The 20,277-nt window shown below is 36.6% G+C and overlaps 1 protein-coding gene across 2 annotated transcripts in view; it reads right to left on the reverse strand.

Moving 5' to 3' along the window:
* LOC121386935 (irregular chiasm C-roughest protein-like) overlaps positions 1 to 20,277 on the reverse strand; it is a 74,409-nt gene that overhangs the window by 33,252 nt on the left and 20,880 nt on the right. For both annotated transcript variants that reach the window (XM_041517989.1, XM_041517988.1), the window contains exon 3: positions 3,351 to 3,560. In XM_041517989.1, the coding sequence (XP_041373923.1) occupies positions 3,351 to 3,560 (210 nt within the window). The remainder of the gene's footprint in view (positions 1 to 3,350; positions 3,561 to 20,277) is intronic.

Below are 20,277 nucleotides of genomic sequence, written 5' to 3' on the forward strand. Positions count from 1 at the left end.
ATCTTTGTGGTCCTTAACCATATGTTCGATGCCATATAACCATAAATAAAATGTGTTGAGTGTGTTGTTAAATAAAACATTTCCTTCCTTCCTTACAGACTGAGCTGTTGTGATTAATGCAAATGCACTTTAAAGACTGAGTCAAAGGGAAAGAAGGAGAAAGAGGAAAGAGAGAGAGAGAGAGAGAGAAGATAGCGAAAGAAAGAAAAGACAAGGAATCCCTCCCGATAAAAAAGAGAGAGAGAGATAAAAGAAGACGACTCTCTCTCTCTCTCTCTCAGGAGAGACGAGAGGAAGGGAGTCAGAAAGAGCTCTAGGAAAGAGAGACCTCCTCGAGAAGAAGATCCTCTCGCGAAAAGAAACTCTCCCTCTCCCTCTCCAGCTACTCTCCCCTCCCCACACTAAAAGACCACAAGGACTAACTCCCTCCCTCCCTCCCTAAGAAATCTCATAAATCTATAGAGTTCTCAGTCCCAATCTCAGACGTCCCTCCTACTAAAAAATGTCAAGTCCCTCCCTCTCTACCTCTCATAGGGGTAAAATCTCTCTCCCTCTCTCTCTCCCTCTCCCTATCCTCTCTCCCTATCTCTGCTCAGACAATCCCTCTCCCTCTCTCCTCCCCTCCCTCCCTCTCTCTCCTCCTCTCTCTCTCTCCTCTCTCTCTCTTCTCTCTCTCTTCTCTCTCTCCTCTCCTCTCTATCTCTCTCTCTCTCTACTCTCTCTCTCTCCTCTCTCTCTCTCTCTCTCTCTCTTCTCTCTCTCTCTTCTCATCCCTCTCTCTCCCTCCCTCCTCCTCTCCTCCCTCCTCCTCTCCCTCTCTCTCGTCTCTCTTCCTCTCTCTCTCTCTCTCTCTCTCTCTCTCTCTCTCTCTCTCTCTCTCTCTCTCTCTCTCTCTCTCTCTCTCTCTCTCTCTCTCTCTCTCTGGCACACTAGTTATTTTCTGTTACTTGTAACTGACTTGAGGAACTACATGACTCACCTGGGATTGTCTGTCGACAGATGTTTAGACAGATCTAAAAGGGAACTTCACTGATACCTTTTAGTGGAGGCATTAACGTGTCAGATTGGCACTATGAGTGAAAGAATCGCTGAGAGAAACCACTACCACCAGGTATAACGGTACGGCAGGACGGAATTCAGCAAATACTTGGTACAAGTGGAATCTTATAAGCTGTGGTTGTGTTGTGGTCAGTGTGTTTTAAGAGTGGTAGATACTGGGTTCAAATCTCAGTACTGGATCTGTGTTTATGAAATGTTTAGTCAAGCATTTATAAAACTTACATAGACTAAAATCTTTAACAATGCCATAAACAAAAAATACTTTGTACAAGTGAAATACTATAAGCTGTGATCATGGTTGTGTTGTGGTCAGGGTGTTTTAAGAGTAGTAGATACTGGGTTCAAATCCCAGTACTGGATCTGTGCTTATGAAATGTTTAGGCAAGCATTTATAAAACTTATATAGACTAAAATCTTCAATAATGAAATTAACAACAAATATTTTGTACAAGTGGAATCTTATAAGCTGTGGTTGTGTTGTGGTTACGTCTTTGGTTTTTAAGAGTAGTAGATACTGGTTCAAATCCCAGGACTAGATCTGTGCTTATGAAATATTTAGGCTCGCCTTTATAAATCTTATATAGACTAAAATCTTTAATAAGCCATTAACAACAAATATTTTGTACAAGTGGAATCTTATAAGCTGTGGTTGTGTTGTGGTTGTGATTAAGTCATGGGTTTCAAGACTGGTAGATATTGGGTTCAAATCCCGGTACAGGAAACATGCTTATTATATCAAACATTTAGAGTTTGGATTCAAATCTTTAATGATCGATGCATCAATTTGTATGTTAAAAATCTCAAGTCCGTTAGATCTTTAGTCTAGACTCTAAAAGTAAAGCAAAGTTTGTTTTCACAAAGTGGTATTCACTAGAGCATAATGATTTGTTAATCATCGGCTATTGGATATTAAACATTTGGTAATTTTAACATATGATCTTAGGGAGGAAGCCAGCTACATTTTTCTGTTAGTAGTAAGAGATCTCTTATATACACTTTCCCCACAGACAGGACAGAACAGCACATACCACATACTTTGATATACCAGTCATGGGGCACTGGTTGGGACAGATTTAACAAATAAATTCATGAGATACAGTCTTAGAGTGCAAAACAGCTACATGTTTATATTAGTAGTAAGGGATCTTTTTTTATTCACTTCCCCACAACAGGACAGTACACACCAAAGACTTTGTTTTACCAGTTATTGGGATACTGGTTGGGATGGGACAAAAGCCTAAATCCACCAAGGGCAATTGATTCTATCATCTACTGCATCTCGGGCAAACTCTGCAAGTGAGCTACATATCTCTATAACAATAAACAAAATAACAAAACAGACAGATAAAAACAGCCCATGTCTCTCAGTCTATCAGTACTTCATTACACAAAAACAAGAAGAAGAAAAACGGTTAAAGACACAAATAACAGGCCCGTATGCGGGGGGGGGGGGGGGGGGGGGGGGGGGTGCCAAGGTCATCCGTGGATGTATAAATTTTTTTTACAGCCTACACCACCAGGTTGGATTCTTTTTTAGCGAGATTCCTTGCCTCCACGTCATTTCTCCGTCTGACTGTCAACTAGTTTTTTCCGTGACTCGTATGACGGCCATTCTGCAGAACGCCACGGTTGTTCGCATTTAGTCTTTACATGTCCGAGCCTGTCCTAGCAGCACTGGAAGATTGAACGCCCCACTCTAAGAAGAAATAGGAAGCGGGGTCGGCCCCTACTACTCTTTTTCTAGACTTTACCTTGCTATAGGTAGTACTAAACCTATGCATTCATAATCCGTGGCTTGCATAATACAATTTTTAATAACCTCTATGTACCCTTTGATGGTAAGAAAAGGGAATTCTGCAAGTACAGCAGATCAGAATTCTGGTGTTTGCCAAATTAACACACCAAGACGTTCAGATGACTTTTAAAGGCATACTGTCACAGATTTAAGGACCTTATTTTAATTTTTTTTAATAATAAATCAAAATTACATTTATTTTTACAAACCAAATCTGGCTATTGCATCACTTTAACTACACCATGATGGGAGTGAAATCCATGTCAAACCTCTCAGCAATGTTAGTTTTTTCATTAAAGACCATTGCCATAATTCAATTATTTTTTTACGAAATATCATTAATAAGTGGAGTATGGTGGTTACGTAGATGGTTTAATAAAGTACATTTAGGGACAAATCAAATATATATTTTTTTCTTAAGTAATACTTTGTTAGGTCATGTAATAGGTCAGTGGTCTGTGACAATATGCCTTTAACAAATGTGAAAATAACCAACCTATTGTTTCGGCCCCTGCCTCCCACTCGCTGCCAATCATGGAATATCTGTCGAAGCCCGGCAGGTTTCTCTCCATCCCGAGCGCAAACGAGTCTCTCGTCCACTGGAGGGGTCCGATCCGACTCGCAACCTTGCAGTACAACACGGTGGTGGAGCCCTCGATGGCGCTCGTGTCTTGTGGCTCTACCAGGAATCTTTGTTGTGACAAAACTAGAGAAACGAAGAGAGAGAAGAAAATATGGGGTTAAGAAAGTAAATTAAATTAAAAAGGTGTGTAATATGTATTCAATGTGATTAGCCCAGTGGTAAAGTGCTCGCTTGATGCGCAGTTGGTCTGGGATCGATCCCCATCAGTGGGCCCATTGGCCTATTTTTTGCTCCAATCAGTGCATCACTACTGGTACATCAAAGGCTGTGGTATGTGCTATCCTGTCTATGGGATGGTGCATATAAAAGATTCATTGCTGCTAATCAAAAAGAGCAGCCCATGAAGTGGCGAGAGCGGGTTTCCTCTCTCAATATCTGTGTGGTCCTAAACCATGTCTGACACCATATAACCGTAAATAAAATGTGTTGAGTGCGTAGTTAAATAAAACATTTCCCTCCTTCCTTCCTTCAGTGTGATTAACAATAATTTAGAGGTAAATGAGTTGATAAGAGTATGAGTCAATTGAAAATTATTATGGATGGATGGATGGATGGATGGATGGTATGGATGAATGGATTAGTGGGTGGGTGGGTGGGTGGGTGGATGGATGGATGGGTGGGTGGTGGGTGAGTGGGTTAATGGATGGATGGATGGATGGATGGATGGATGGATGGATGGATGGATGGATGGATGGATGGATGGATGGATGGATGGACGGACGGACGGACGGACGGACGGACGGACGGACGGATGGATGGATGGACGGACGGACGGATGGATGGCTTGTTGGTGGATGGATGGTGGGGTATTGGGTGGTTGTTTTGGGTGGTGGATGACAGACAGTCAGTCAGATGGACGAATGGATGAATAGATGGATGGATAGATGGATGTGGGTGGGTGGGTGGGTGGGTGAATGGATGGATGGATGGATGGATGGATGGACGAGTGGGTTAATGGATGGATGGATGGATGGATGGATGGATGGATGGATGGATGGATGGATGGATGGATGGATGGATGGATGGACAGATGGACGGACGGACAGATGGATGGATGGACGGACAGATGGCTTGTTGGTGGATGGATGGTGGGGTATTGGGTGGTTGTTTTGGGTGGTGGATGACAGACAGACAGACAGTCAGATGGACGAATGGATGAATAGATGGATGGATAGATGGACAGATGGATGTTTAGACAGATGGATGTTTAGACAGATGGATGCTTGGATGGATGGCTTGTTGATGTGTTTTGGTGGGTGGGTTTGAGGGTTGAGATAAATATTTTAATTAATACATGAGCTAATTATTGTTCACAACTAGGAAATGGGTTGGAGATTTACTCAAATAAATCATTTAGTAAATGTAATGTTGATTGTTTTTCAATACTAGTAATAATATTCATTCACTGTACTATGCTCAATGCATGGTTGGTGTAGGATCGATCCTCGTCGGTGGGTTATTTCTTGCTTCAGCCAGTGCACCATGACTGGTACATCAAAGGCTGTGGTATGTGCTATCCTGTCTATGGGATGGTGCATATAAAAGATCCCTTGCTTCTATTCAAAACCCTCTCGTTGTGAGCACAGTTTCTGGCCCTGGTCAGAAATTGTGCTCGCAACGAGCGTGCTTGAACATTAAATTGATATAAGCACGTTAATTCCCGACATCTGACCTGACAGTCATTTGTGGGCATACATACATACATACATACTAATCAAAAAGAGAAGCCTATGAAGTGGCGACAGTGAGTTTCCTCCCTCAATATCTGTGTGGTCCTTAACCATATGTCCAATGCCATATTATCACAAATAAAATGTGTTCAGTGCATCATTAAATAAAACATTTCTTTCGTTCTTTCTTTCACTGTACCATGCACACTTCACCGACTTCCCATCTTATCCCTAGAGTTATAGCAGAATGCTGATAATCTGTACACCTGTCTAAACCAAAGCCCCGCCTCCAACCATCGACAAAAAAAGGAACAATTACCCAGAGGTTTTGGTGGAGATAGATTTTTATCGAAATCATTTATTTAGTGTGGCCTGAGACCTTTGATTGCAGTGGACTGACTGACAACCCTGCGTGACCTGTCAAAGTGGCTTACACGTCAAGATTACATCTCTACCATAGCATTGGGCTGAACCAGTCTGATGGGAGTTTTTGTGATGGCAGTAGTTTGGGGGGGGGGGGGGGGAAGACAGCAATGTTTGCTTAACTATACTTATTTTTATGTTTTCATCCTATTAAGATTTAAGCACACTATCCTGGACACATATTTCAGCTATCTGCACTGTCTGTCTAGGACAGTGGGTTAGTGGTTAGTGAGAGAGAAGAGGGTGTAGTGGCCTTGCACCTACCCAATGAGCCCTTATGAACTCACTCTGGGTTGGAGCCGGTACCTGGCTACGAACCCTGTACCTACCAGTCTAGCCTGTAGTCCAATGAGAAGAAGGTGTAGTGGTCTTGCAAATGTCCATTTTGTCGTGAAAACTCGCTCTGGGTTGGAGCCGGTACCGGGCTGCGAACCCTGTACCTACCAACCTTATGTCCGATAGCTAAATCACGACACCACCGAGGCCGGTGTTTACATCCAATATTCTGGGCACACACTTTAGCTATCTGGACTGTCTGTCTAGGACAGTGGGTTAGTTGTTAGTTGTTAGTTGTTAGTTGTTAGTGAAAGAGAAGTCAGTGTAGTCACCTTACACCTACCCGCTGATTTGTTAAACTCACTCTGGGTAGGGGCCGGCACCGGGAGGTGAACCCAATATTTACCAGCTAGTTTAGACAGAAGAATGGAATAAATGTGTTATTTAACGACACACAACACACTTTAATTACAGCTATATGGCATCGGACATAGAGTTAATGACCACACCAGTTTAGACAGAGTCAACTGTATATACCAGCGCTAACTAAATGAACTTCGTTTAATAGAGATAACCACTTCATGGCATTGGACATAGAGTTAATGACCACACCAGTTTAGGCAAGAGTCCACTGTATATACCAGCGCTAACTAAACGAACTTCCTTTAATAGAGATAACCACTTCATGAATCCTAATCATCTTGGTGGCTCAATTGCAAGAAATCTGCGTTGAGGCGCAGGAATCACACCTCCAACTCTTAGCACGACCGCGGTAAGAAGATGGCTTAAGTGCTTGTAAAATGATTATTTATTGATTGCCGGACATAAACACAACTCTAATTCAAATTTGTCTATTTCCACGTATTAAAGCTGACAGGACACACACCGAAGTGTGGGAGAGATAGAGACGAGGGAATATAGGACAACACTTTTAAGTCGAGGATTTGTTTGTGAATATGGTGTGGATGATTTTTCTTTGTGAATATGGTGTGAATTATTTTTCTTTGTGTGTGGGTCTGTGTGTTTTATAGTTAGTGCTGTGAGTGTTGAATGGCTGATGTGTATATGGAGAAGTGTTAATTTTTTACACAAACATAAAATGAAGATCGTCTTAATTCGGAAAACAAATAGTGTAAAGAGATTTGTTTTTTCTTCTTTTGTGTGTGTCATTTAATAATGCAGTGCTCTTCATTTCATGTCTTCTTCTTCTTCATTAAAATTTGTGAAAATTATCTCATACAGATATTCTAATCGGAATGATGAATTGGGCAGTTGTTTGCAGGTCCTCCCTGGATCCCCAGAGCTTCTGATGTAGGTCTGTTCCTTGCGGCCGGAAGTGGCTTCTCTCCGAGTTGTATAGTGGACAGTTATAGGGACAGATTCGAGTTTTTAAACACTATGACATATTTGTCACAATTAGAGCTGTTTTTCACAATTGAAATCAAACAACAGTTAGATGTGTATTGTTTAGATTTTTCGTTTCAGTACATCTGACGTGTTTTTGGTCATCCTGGTATTTCTAATACCATATTTTAGAAACGCACATATCTCTGAGAAGTAACTGTTATGAAGATGATTTCTAGTCTATTTTTAAAGGGACAGACCCTAGTTTTTAAACACTACAGCATATTTTTCACTATTAATAAGAGCTGTTTATGATCACTGAAATCAAACATTACTTATATTTTATTGTTTTGATTATCCATTTCCATACAACCGAAGTGTTTCTGGTCATCCTGGTGTTTCTAATACTAAAAATGTCATTTTTCATATTTTTGAAAATGTACATACGTCTTAGAAGTAGCGGTTTATTGATTGAGTTCTAGTCTATTTTTAAAGGTTATTTCTCAGTTTTAATGTCACAGACTCGTTTTTCACTCTATTGTAACTTTATCCAAATGAGTCACATGTACAGGGTTTGTAAATGAACTAAACTTAGTGTCCATCTTTTACGGGTTAAAACTAGGGTTTGTGCCTTTACGGGTATTTCTCCATTTCAAATGTCACAGACTTATGTTTCACTATTTTGTAACTTTATCCAAATGTGTTACACATTTGTAGACTAACCAATGTTAGTGGCCATTTTCACAGGTTCAAACTAGAGCCTGTGACTTTACAACAGAAGAAGCTGTCCTGTTTTTGGGGGTTTTTCTTGTTTTTTAAAGAACAAATGCCGAAAAATATCCACTAGCCCTACCCGGTAATTAATTTTGATGTTGAATATATTCTTTTTCTTTCAACTTATTTTCGTGCTTATATCCAATTAAGGTTCAAGCATGCTTTCATGGGCACACACCTCAGCTATCTGGGCTGTCTGTCCAGGACAGTGGGTTAGTTGTTAGTTGTTAGTGGTTAGTAAGAGAGAAAAGGGTGTAGTGGCCTTACACCAACCCATTGAGTCGTTAAAACTCACTCTTGGTGGGAGCTGACAACGGGCTATGAACCCAATACCTAGCAGCCTTATGCCCGATGACTTAACCACGACACCACTGGTGAGGTGATCTTAGTGCTAAGAGAGAAGAAGGTGTAGTGATCCAATACCTACCCATTGAGTCGATAAAACTCGCTCTGGATGGGAGCCTGTACCGGTGTAATAGCCCAAAATACAACCCCCGCCAAACTATACCCTGGATATAAACTGGATTAGCCCAGAATATACCCCGGGGTCTAAAACAGGCGAGCCCAGACTATACCTCTCTAGTCTGTATTTCAATGTCCAGAGGGTTTTTCCCATCATAATTTATATATTTTGGGCTAGAGAACATTAAAATATCTTCTAAAATTACTATCTGTGATATTTTTTTTTTTTTTATGAAAGCAATAGTTCTTTTAAAGTATTTATTATTATTTATTTATTTATTTTGTATACAGGTTAGTATTAAAAAATGAGGGATAGGGTTAGGGGTAGGGGTATAAAACAGGCTAGCCCACTTTAACCCCGGGTATAGTTTGGCAGGGGGTATATTTTGGGCTGTTACACCGGGCTGCGAACCCTGTAGATATACCAGCCTTATGTCCGATGGCTTAGCCATGATGCCACCGAGGCTGGATGAGTATATTATAATGTGCTTCATTACTTATAGACATCTCTTTTTAATCAAGAGTCACCAGATATTATATATCAGATGAAATTAAAGGGACAGACCCTAGTTTCAACCTGTGAAAATTAACACTAACTTTAATTAATCTACAAACCTGTAACACATTTGGATAAAGTTACAATTGAGTGAAAGATTAGTCTGTGACTTTGAAATGGTGAAATACCCTATAAAAATAGACTAAAACTCGACTCCATAACTGTTACTTCTCAGACGCACATGCGTTTTTAAAACTATGAGAAATGCATTTTGTGATATTAACAACACCAGGATGACAATAAACACTTCGAATATATGGAAATGGATAATCTAAACAATAAAATATAAGTAAATACAATAAAAGTAAAAAAAAAAAATGCCTTAGTGTTTAAAAACTAGGGTATGTCCCTTTAAAAGCATATTGTCACAGACCACTGACCTACATGTATTTAATGGTCTAACAAAGTATTACCTCAAAATATTTTGTTTAATTTGTCCTAAATGTACTTTATTCAACCATCTTCATAACCACCATACTCCATTTATTAATGACATTTTGTAAAAATAATTGAATTATGGCAATGATCCATAATTCAAAAACTGAAATTGACGAGATGGTTGACATGGATTTCACTCCATCATGGTTCAGTTAAGTTGATGCAATAGCTAGATTTGGTTTCTAACAATCTATGTATAATTTTTATGTATTATCCATTTTTTGAGAAATAAGGTCCTTAAATCCGTGACAGTATGCCTTTAAACTCTTGACACACGGCTATCTGTGTTATTACATGATGCAGTGTCAGACTCTCCAAGGAGAAACTGTGTTATACATCAAGAAGACCACATGGCCGGGATGGATGTTTATGGTCTGTTTTAATGATGGCACCAGGCAATGTGTGGTAAAAAACACTCTCCCTTACATCTCCCCATCAGGCGGTAATGGCCATTTTAACATAAAAATGTTTACATTACGTGAGACTGGTCCCCATTCGGTATACATATAACTGAACCAATCTTTTTTAAATTCCCAAGGTGCAAGTACACACTGTACAGCATGCCATATGTTTACATTTGTGTTTTAACTCTTTCGCTGTCAATAATATAATTTTGAAGTTGATTAATGAAGCTTATGTACACACTTAATTAAACAACTATTATATATTTAATTTCCAAGATGTTGGTACAGCACGCCATATGTTTACAGTTTTAGTTTAACTCTTTAGGTGTTAACGGTATAATTTTGAAACTGATTGATGAAGCTACAGATGCACATATACTTAATTAAACATGATTGATGAAGTTTATGTACACACTTAATTAAACAACTATTATTTAATTAATTTCCAAGATGTTAGTACAACACGCCATATGTTTACTTCTTTTTTTTTAACTCTTTCACTGCTAATTGTATAATTTTGAAGTCGACTGATGAAGCTTATGTACACTTAATTAAACAACTATTATTTAATTAATTTCCATGATGTTGGTACAGCACGCCATATGTTTACAGTTTTTTTAACTCTTTCACTGCTAATTGTATAATTTTGAAGTCAACTGATGAAGCTTATGTACACTTAATTAAACAACTATTATTTAATTAATTTCCATGATGTTGGTACAGCACGCCATATGTTTACAGTTTTTTTTAACTCTTTCACTGCTAATGGTATAATTTTGAAGTCGACTGATGAAGCTTATGTACACTTAATTAAACAACTATTATTAATTAATTTCCAAGATGTGGTACAGCACACCATATGTTTACTTTTTTTTTAACTCTTTCACTGCTAATGGTATAATTTTGAAGTCGACTGATGAAGCTTATGTACACTTAATTAAACAACTATTATTTAATTAGTTTCCAAGATGTTGGTACAGCACGCCATATGTTTACTTTTTTTTTTAACTCTTTCACTGCTAATGGTATAATTTTGAAGTCGATTGATGAAGCTTATGTACACTTAATTAAACAACTATTATTTAATTAATTTCCAAGATGTTAGTACAGCACGCCATATGTTTACAGTTTTTTTTAACTCTTTCACTGCTAATGGTATAATGTTGAAGTCGATTGATGAAGCTTATGTACACTTAATTAAACAACTATTATTTAATTAATTTCCAAGATGTTAGTACAGCATGCCATATGTTTACAGTTTTTTTAAACTCTTTCACTGCTAATGGTATAATTTTGAAGTCGATTGATGAAGCTTATGTACACTTAATTAAACAAGATAGCGGGAAGTAGCCCAGTGGTAAAGTGTTCACTTGATGTGTGGTCAGTCTGGGATCGATCCCCATCAGTTGGCCCATTGGGCTATTTCTCGCTCCATTCAATGCACCACTAATCATATATCAAAGGCTGTGGTATGTACTATCTTGTCTGTAGGATTGTGCATATAAAAGATCCCTTCTTATTAATGGGAAAATGTAGCAGGTTACCGCTATAAGATTATAAGTAAAAATTACCAAATGTTTGACATCCAGTAGTCGATGATTAATTAAACAAGGTAACAGTACATTTATATTTTAACTCTTTACCTGCTAATGATATAAAAATGTAGCAGGTTTCCTCTCTAAGATTATAAGTAAAAATTACCAAATGTTTGACATCCAGTAGTCGATGATTAATTAAACAAGGTAACAGTACATTTATATTTTAACTCTTTACCTGCTAATGATATAATTTTGAAGTCAAACAATGAAGCTTATGTACACACTTAATTAAACAACTATTATATATTTAATTTCCAAGATGTTGGTACAGCACGCCATATGTTTACAGTTTTAGTTTAACTCTTTAGGTGTTAACGGTATAATTTTGAAACTGATTGATGAAGCTACAGATGCACATATACTTAATTAAACATGATTGATGAAGTTTATGTACACACTTAATTAAACAACTATTATTTAATTAATTTCCAAGATGTTAGTACAACACGCCATATGTTTACTTCTTTTTTTTTAACTCTTTCACTGCTAATTGTATAATTTTGAAGTCGACTGATGAAGCTTATGTACACTTAATTAAACAACTATTATTTAATTAATTTCCATGATGTTGGTACAGCACGCCATATGTTTACAGTTTTTTTTAACTCTTTCACTGCTAATTGTATAATTTTGAAGTCAACTGATGAAGCTTATGTACACTTAATTAAACAACTATTATTTAATTAATTTCCATGATGTTGGTACAGCACGCCATATGTTTACAGTTTTTTTTAACTCTTTCACTGCTAATGGTATAATTTTGAAGTCGACTGATGAAGCTTATGTACACTTAATTAAACAACTATTATTTAATTAATTTCCAAGATGTTGGTACAGCACACCATATGTTTACTTTTTTTTTTAACTCTTTCACTGCTAATGGTATAATTTTGAAGTCGACTGATGAAGCTTATGTACACTTAATTAAACAACTATTATTTAATTAGTTTCCAAGATGTTGGTACAGCACGCCATATGTTTACTTTTTTTTTTAACTCTTTCACTGCTAATGGTATAATTTTGAAGTCGATTGATGAAGCTTATGTACACTTAATTAAACAACTATTATTTAATTAATTTCCAAGATGTTAGTACAGCACGCCATATGTTTACAGTTTTTTTTAACTCTTTCACTGCTAATGGTATAATGTTGAAGTCGATTGATGAAGCTTATGTACACTTAATTAAACAACTATTATTTAATTAATTTCCAAGATGTTAGTACAGCATGCCATATGTTTACAGTTTTTTTAAACTCTTTCACTGCTAATGGTATAATTTTGAAGTCGATTGATGAAGCTTATGTACACTTAATTAAACAAGATAGCGGGAAGTAGCCCAGTGGTAAAGTGTTCACTTGATGTGTGGTCAGTCTGGGATCGATCCCCATCAGTTGGCCCATTGGGCTATTTCTCGCTCCATTCAATGCACCACTAATCATATATCAAAGGCTGTGGTATGTACTATCTTGTCTGTAGGATTGTGCATATAAAAGATCCCTTCTTATTAATGGGAAAATGTAGCAGGTTACCGCTATAAGATTATAAGTAAAAATTACCAAATGTTTGACATCCAGTAGTCGATGATTAATTAAACAAGGTAACAGTACATTTATATTTTAACTCTTTACCTGCTAATGATATAAAAATGTAGCAGGTTTCCTCTCTAAGATTATAAGTAAAAATTACCAAATGTTTGACATCCAGTAGTCGATGATTAATTAAACAAGGTAACAGTACATTTATATTTTAACTCTTTACCTGCTAATGATATAATTTTGAAGTCAAACAATGAAGCTTATGTACACTTAATTAAACAATTATTATTTAATTAATTTCTATAACCACGACAAAGGTCCCAATTCATATTGTATTGTGTATTTATTTATTTACTTATAAATTTTGTTCACAATTGTCCCAGTCAGTGCACCACAACTGGTACATCAAATGCAGTGGTATGTACTATCCTGTCTGTGGGCTGGTTCATATAAAATGGAAAAATGTACCAGGTTCCGTCTCTAAGACTATATGTCAAATGTTTGACATCCAACAGTCGATTATTAATAAATCAATGTGCTCTAGTGGTGTCATTAAACAAAACAAACTTTAACTATATGTCAAAATTACCAAATGTTTGACATCCAATAGCCAATGATTAATAAATCAATGTGCTCTAGTAGTGTCATTAAACAAAACAAACTTTAACTATATGTCAAAATTACCAAATGTTTGACATCCAATAGCCAATGATTAATAAATCAATGTGCTCTAGTAGTGTCATTAAACAAAACAAACTTTAACTATATGTCAAAATTACCAAATGTTTGACATCCAATAGCCAATGATTAATAAATCAATGTGCTCTAGTAGTGTCATTAAACAAAACAAACTTTAACTATATGTCAAAATTACCAAATGTTTGACATCCAATAGCCAATTATTAATAAATCAATGTGTTCTAGTGGTGTCATTAAAGTTGAAGTTTGTTTTGTTTAAGGATACTACTAGAGCACATTGATTTATTAAAGTTAAAGTTTGTTTTGTTTGTGTTCACAAATTCGGTAAAACTCTACCTGTAAACAATAAAAATAGATCAAAGCCAAACAAGAGTTTCACAAAATGTCATTTACACCATACGGACTGGCCAATTTACCAGGTAAACTAGTAAATCTGCAAGCAATATATGAGCAATATACACCGCTACCCACAAAGTGTTGAAAGACAATAAACACGAGGTCCGAGGGGGTCTTGGATTCTGGTGTTGTTTATTTGCATACAAGTCAGTTAGCAGAGATAGGCAACAGCTGGCCGTGAGGTAATGTTTTTAACATACCTGGCGGTAATGGATGAACATGCATGCACATGAAACACACATGAAATACACATGGAACTGAAATGAGAAACTGAACTGGTGAAGCAAAGAAAGAAAGAAAGAAAGAAATGTTTTATTTAACGACACACTCAACACATTTTATTTACGGTTATATGGCGTCAGGAACAGGTGAAGCCTACATGTGAAACTGAATACATAAAAACAAATGTGAAATACGCATGAAACTGGCATGTGAAACAAAACACATGAAATCTACATGTAAAACTGGACACATGACAGCTCACTTGAAAGGTGTAAAACATTAAAACTTTGTTTTGTTTAATGACAACACTAGAGCACATTGATTTATTAATCATCAGCTATTGGAAGTCAAACATTTTTGTAATTTTGGCACATACATTGCAGTCTTAGAGAGGAAACATGCTACATTGTTACATTAGTACCAAGGAATCTTTTATATGCACCATCGCACAGACAGGAAAGCACATACCACAGCCTTTGATATACCAGTCGTGGTGCACTGACTAGAATGAGAAATAGACCAATGGGTTCACCGACAGGGATTGATCCTAGACTGACTGTGCACCAGGCGAGTGCTTTACCACAGGGCTACATCCTGCCCCCCACCCCCCCCCCCCCCCCCCCCTAAAACAATATGGATTGGCTTTGCAGACAAGTGTTGAAATGTTAATTCAAATTACAAAACAATTAGGTGCAAGCTATAGTTTTACGTACACATGCATTATACATTTCAACAGAGCTGTAGACTGGTTAGAAACACTGGAGATGATTAACACAACACATGGCCACAGATTCGGTTACAGGGGGCGGGGCAAGGAACAATAGGATGGCAATCTTAAAACATGAAACTATAGACTGGTAATCTGAAAACAAGCAATTTAAGGCAGAATAATTACTGTTTAATAAATGCTGTGTTAGAGAGCAAAAAAGAAAGAAAGAAGGAAAGAAAAAAAAGGAGGAAAGAAAGAAGGAAAGAAAAAAAATAAAGAAAGAAAGAAGGAAAGAAAGAAAAAAGAAAGAAAGAAAGAAAGAAAAAAAAGAAAAGAAAAAAAAGAAAGTATGGAAGGAATAAAAAACCAGGATGTATGGAAGGAATGGAAGAAAGAAAGAAAGAAAGAAAGAAAGAAAAAAGAAAGAAAGAAAGAAATTAAGAGAGAAAGAAAAAATAACAAACAACTAGAAAGAAAAAGAAAGGAAATATGGAAGGAATTAAAGAAAGAAGAAATGAAAGAAATAAAATGAAAGAAATAAAATGAAGAAAAAGAAAGGAAAAAAGAAAGGAAAGAAGAAAGACAAAACAAAAATTAAAAAAGCAAAAACAGAAGAAAAAAAAAGAAGAAAAAAGTAGAGGAAAATATTCTAAGTGCTATTTTCTGTAGAACTCTTCCAGTTAGTAATTTAGAAAATAAGTATGTATAGGTTGCAAAAGAAGGAATTTAAATTTAAACCTGTATAGAGACCACCCATGTTTTACTATTCCTCAGGTTGTTATTTATTAACACAACATGCCAAGTGAAAATTATTACTTTTCAAAATAGAATTTTGTATTTTTAGTGTCATATATAGTCAAAGTCATCTACAGTGGCCACCCAAAAGCATACACATGTTATTTCTACTTATTTTCATGTTTATATCCAATTAAGGTTCAAGCATGCTGTCCTGGGTACACATACACCTCAGCTATCAGGGCTGTCTGTCCAGGACAGTGGGTTAGTGTTAGTTGTTTAGTGGTTAGTGAGAGAGAAGAGAGTATAGTGGCCTTACACCTACCCACTGAGCCCTTAAGAACTCACCATGGGTTGGAGCCGGTACCGGGCTGCGAACCCTGTACCTACCAGCCTATAGTCTGATGGCTTAACCACTGCACCACCGAAGCATGCACAATGTGTTATTTAAATACAAGTACTAGTGTAGAGGTGTAGAAATACCACAGTTTAGCATAAGGAGGGTGTGGAGACATCTTACGCTTGAATGAGCTCTAAGGATGAATCTAGGTGGAGTGTGGAGTATGGTTGTTGGGTGTGGGCAGAGCTGTATCTAACAGGGTAGGGGGTAACACAAAATTAAAATTTAGACTTTTTAGTTAAAAGTGCCCTCTTTGTCTATCATCCATAGTTAGTGCCAAAATTTGGCCAATTATTTTTTAAAACAGTTTGTTTAACAACATCACTAGAGCACATTGATTTATTAATCATTGGTTATTGGATGTCAAACATTTTGATTTTTTATTGTTTAGGTTATCCATTTCCATAGAACTGAAGTGTTTCTGGCTATCCTGTTGTTTCTAATACCACAAAATGCATTTTTTATATTTTTTAAAACGCACGTGTGTTTAAGAAGTAACTGTTATGGAGTCGAGGTTTAGTCTATTTTAAAACGCACGTGTGTCTTAGAAGTAACTGTTATGGAGTCGAGGTTTAGTCTATTTTAAAACGCACGTGTGTCTAAGAAGTAACTGTTATGGAGTCGAGGTTTAGTCTATTTTAAAACGCACGTGTGTCTAAGAAGTAACTGTTATGGAGTCGAGGTTTAGTCTATTTTAAAACGCACGTGTGTCTAAGAAGTAACTGTTATGGAGTCGAGGTTTAGTCTATTTTAAAACGCACATGTGTCTAAGAAGTAACTGTTATGGAGTCGAGGTTTAGTCTATTTTAAAATGCACATGTGTCTGAGAAGTAACTGTTATGGAGTCGAGGTTTAGTCTATTTTAAAACGCACATGTGTCTGAGAAGTAACTGTTATGGAGTCGAGGTTTAGTCTATTTTAAAATGCACATGTGTCTGAGAAGTAACTGTTATGGAGTCGAGGTTTAGTCTATTTTAAAACGCACGTGTGTCTGAGAAGTAACTGTTATGGAGTCGAGGTTTAGTCTATTTTAAAACGCACGTGTGTCTGAGAAGTAACTGTTATGGAGTCGAGGTTTAGTCTATTTTAAAACGCACGTGTGTCTGAGAAGTAACTGTTATGGAGTCGAGGTTTAGTCTATTTTAAAACGCACGTGTGTCTGAGAAGTAACTGTTATGGAGTCGAGGTTTAGTCTATTTTAAAACGCACGTGTGTCTGAGAAGTAACTGTTATGGAGTCGAGGTTTAGTCTATTTTTTAAGGATATTTTCCAGTTTTAACATCACAGACTCTTGTTTCACTAAGTTGTAACTCTATCCAACTGTGTTACAGGTTTGTAGACTATCTAAACTTAGCGTCCATTTTTAATAGTTAAAACTAGGGTCTACGACTTTAATTTGGATGGAGATATGAAAGTGTGTGTTTTTAACATTTGCCAATAAAGATATTGCTTTTTGTTGGGTGTCCAGCCATGTTGGCATCAGGGGTAACGGAAAAACAGACTCAGCTGCCAAGTCTGTTTCTGGATTTGACTCCTGTCTGGGTCGGTGTGCCTTGCACAGAATTTTAAATATAATATTAACCAATATGTCTTTTCAACTTGGCAAAATCATTGGAATGGTGTAGTCATGAACAAGCTTCATTCTGTCAAGTCAGAGTTGGGTGACATAAAAGAAATTCAATCAGTCATTTATTTCATTGTTTGTTCATTAATTTTTTCATTCATACATTCATTCATTCATTCATTCATTCATTCATTCATTCATTCATTCATTCATTCATTCATTCATCCATTCATTCAGTGTCTATCTAAAGACGATCCTATATTAGTATACCTGCACCCCCCCCCCATCACCATTATTTCAGCTAGATCTGGCCCTTATGGGGGGCTGTACTGTAAAGCTTGCATTGTCCCTTGCAGGTGGCGGGATGTAGCCCAGTGGTGAAGTGTTCGCTTGATGCACGGTCGGTCTAGGATCAATCCCCGTCAGTGGACCCATTGGGCTATTTCTCATTCTAGCCAGTGCTCCACAACTGGTGTAACAAAGGCCATCCTATATATACTATCCTGTCTGTGGAATGGTGCATATAAAAGATCCCTTGCTGTTAATAAAAAAGAGTAGCCCATGAAGTGGCGACAGCGGGTTTCCTCTCTCAATATCTGTGTGATCCTTAACCATATGTCCGAAGCCATATAACCGTAAATAAATTGTGTTGAGTGCGTCATTAAATAAAACATTTCCTTCCTTGTCCCTTGCATCATTACACCTATACAAAGTTTAAAATCTTGGGTCCAGATGTACATACAGGCATAGCTATAACGGGTGTGGCAAGCAACAATAGATTGGTATTGTTAAAACATTCCATCGAAATGCATTGTTCTATAAAAAGACATGTGGAAAAATCGTGATTTTATTTATTAAAAACAGTTTCAAGTCTGAGTATTTACAAAAACAATATATTTTTTTAAAATAATAATTTAGAAGTGGATTATTCTATGGATTAGGAAGGAAGAAAATGTTTTATTTAGCAGCACACTCAACATTTTATTTACGGTTATATGACATTGGACATATGGTTAAGGACTATATATTTACAGATATTGAGAGAGGAAACCTACTGTCGCCATTTCATGGGATACTCTTTTTGATTAGTGCGCAGCAAGGGATCTTTTATATGTACCATCCCATAGACAGGATAGTACATACCACAGTCTTTGATGTACAAGTTGTGGTGCACTGGCTGGAGCAAAAAATAGTGTACCAACAAAATCACCTAGACGACAATACATTTGTAGTACTGGTAGGCTATATGTGGATAAAACTGTGTCAATTTGTTTTTGTGTAATCCATAAATGGTTTATGGCCTCAGATTACAGTTATCTTCCCATTTGGTTGTCCAAAATCCGGAAATTTGACCGCGCAAGTAGTCTGCTGTTTGACTGTGATTATTTCATGGCAGACAGCTATGAAGTGGCAACTGTTTGACTGAACTGACAGGGGATAGCATGTAGTTTGTAAACATGTGTAACTTGCTGACATTGAAGACTTGTTTGTGGTAATTCCGGCCCATGCAAAAGTAGTGCTTTTTGTGTAAAATGGGTGTACTCTGGCCTGGTTTAGAGGGTGGGTCTGTTTAAACCAATATGCTGGGAGAAAGAGCTGGACAACAGGGGTTGTCCTTTTCAGGGTATGTGTCCCCCATGCAAGCAAAGGTACATACAAAACTTCACGGGCCTGCTGATATTAATAAAAATGTTATAGCAACTAAGGCTATATAGAAACATATAGCGAAATTAATTGTGGTCTGAGGCCTGATATAGTTCACACATTACACTGGTTAAATGCTTGATTCTGATGAAAGTATTATAACCAGAGAGGTGAAATTACACAGACTGATTGTGAATACCACAAGGAATATGAAAACTAATTTATTTATTTTCTAAATATTTTATTAAATTAAAAAACATTTTTTTTGAAATTATTAAAAATTAAAATTAAAATTTTCAACTTTTAAATTTCAATATCCTCCAAAATAGCATAAAATGACATCTGATGTTACTACAGGTTGTTGCAATATTTTTTAACAGTTTTGAGCTAATAATTTGGTAAAAAAGAGCAAAAGTTGGATTTTGTTAGTCAATATTGAGATCTTAACATTTTTTTACATATTGAATTTTAAAGAGTTTCTCAATTATTGCAATTGGACAGAAGATCTAAATATAATGAATATATCACTACTAAATGTAATTAAACACTTTAAATAAATAGTATACAGTTTTTAACAAGATTAAGTACTCTAATAATACATTTCACCTACATTTATGTAAATTACACATTTCAGTCATTTTTCAAAAATGGTCTTTTATCATTAGAAAATCTAATAGGCTAATATTCTATGCTGTCTGAATGTATTTATTGTGTTCAGTAATCAGATGCTGCTATACTTGTCAAGTTTATTGCAGAAAATGTGCCAAAAAGGCTAACATTTGGCTTGTAATACATATGGCAGAATAATCCATAATGCATATTCAGTGGTCATTACTACACACATACTTCCAGTCAAGAAATACAACACTGAGGTATCCAAGACACTGGCACATGACTACACTTGTTAACAGTTATCACTGGAAACTGAA

This window comes from Gigantopelta aegis, chromosome 12 (assembly GCF_016097555.1).
Source record: "Gigantopelta aegis isolate Gae_Host chromosome 12, Gae_host_genome, whole genome shotgun sequence".
In the NCBI taxonomy this organism is placed as follows: Eukaryota; Metazoa; Mollusca; class Gastropoda; order Neomphalida; family Peltospiridae; genus Gigantopelta; species Gigantopelta aegis.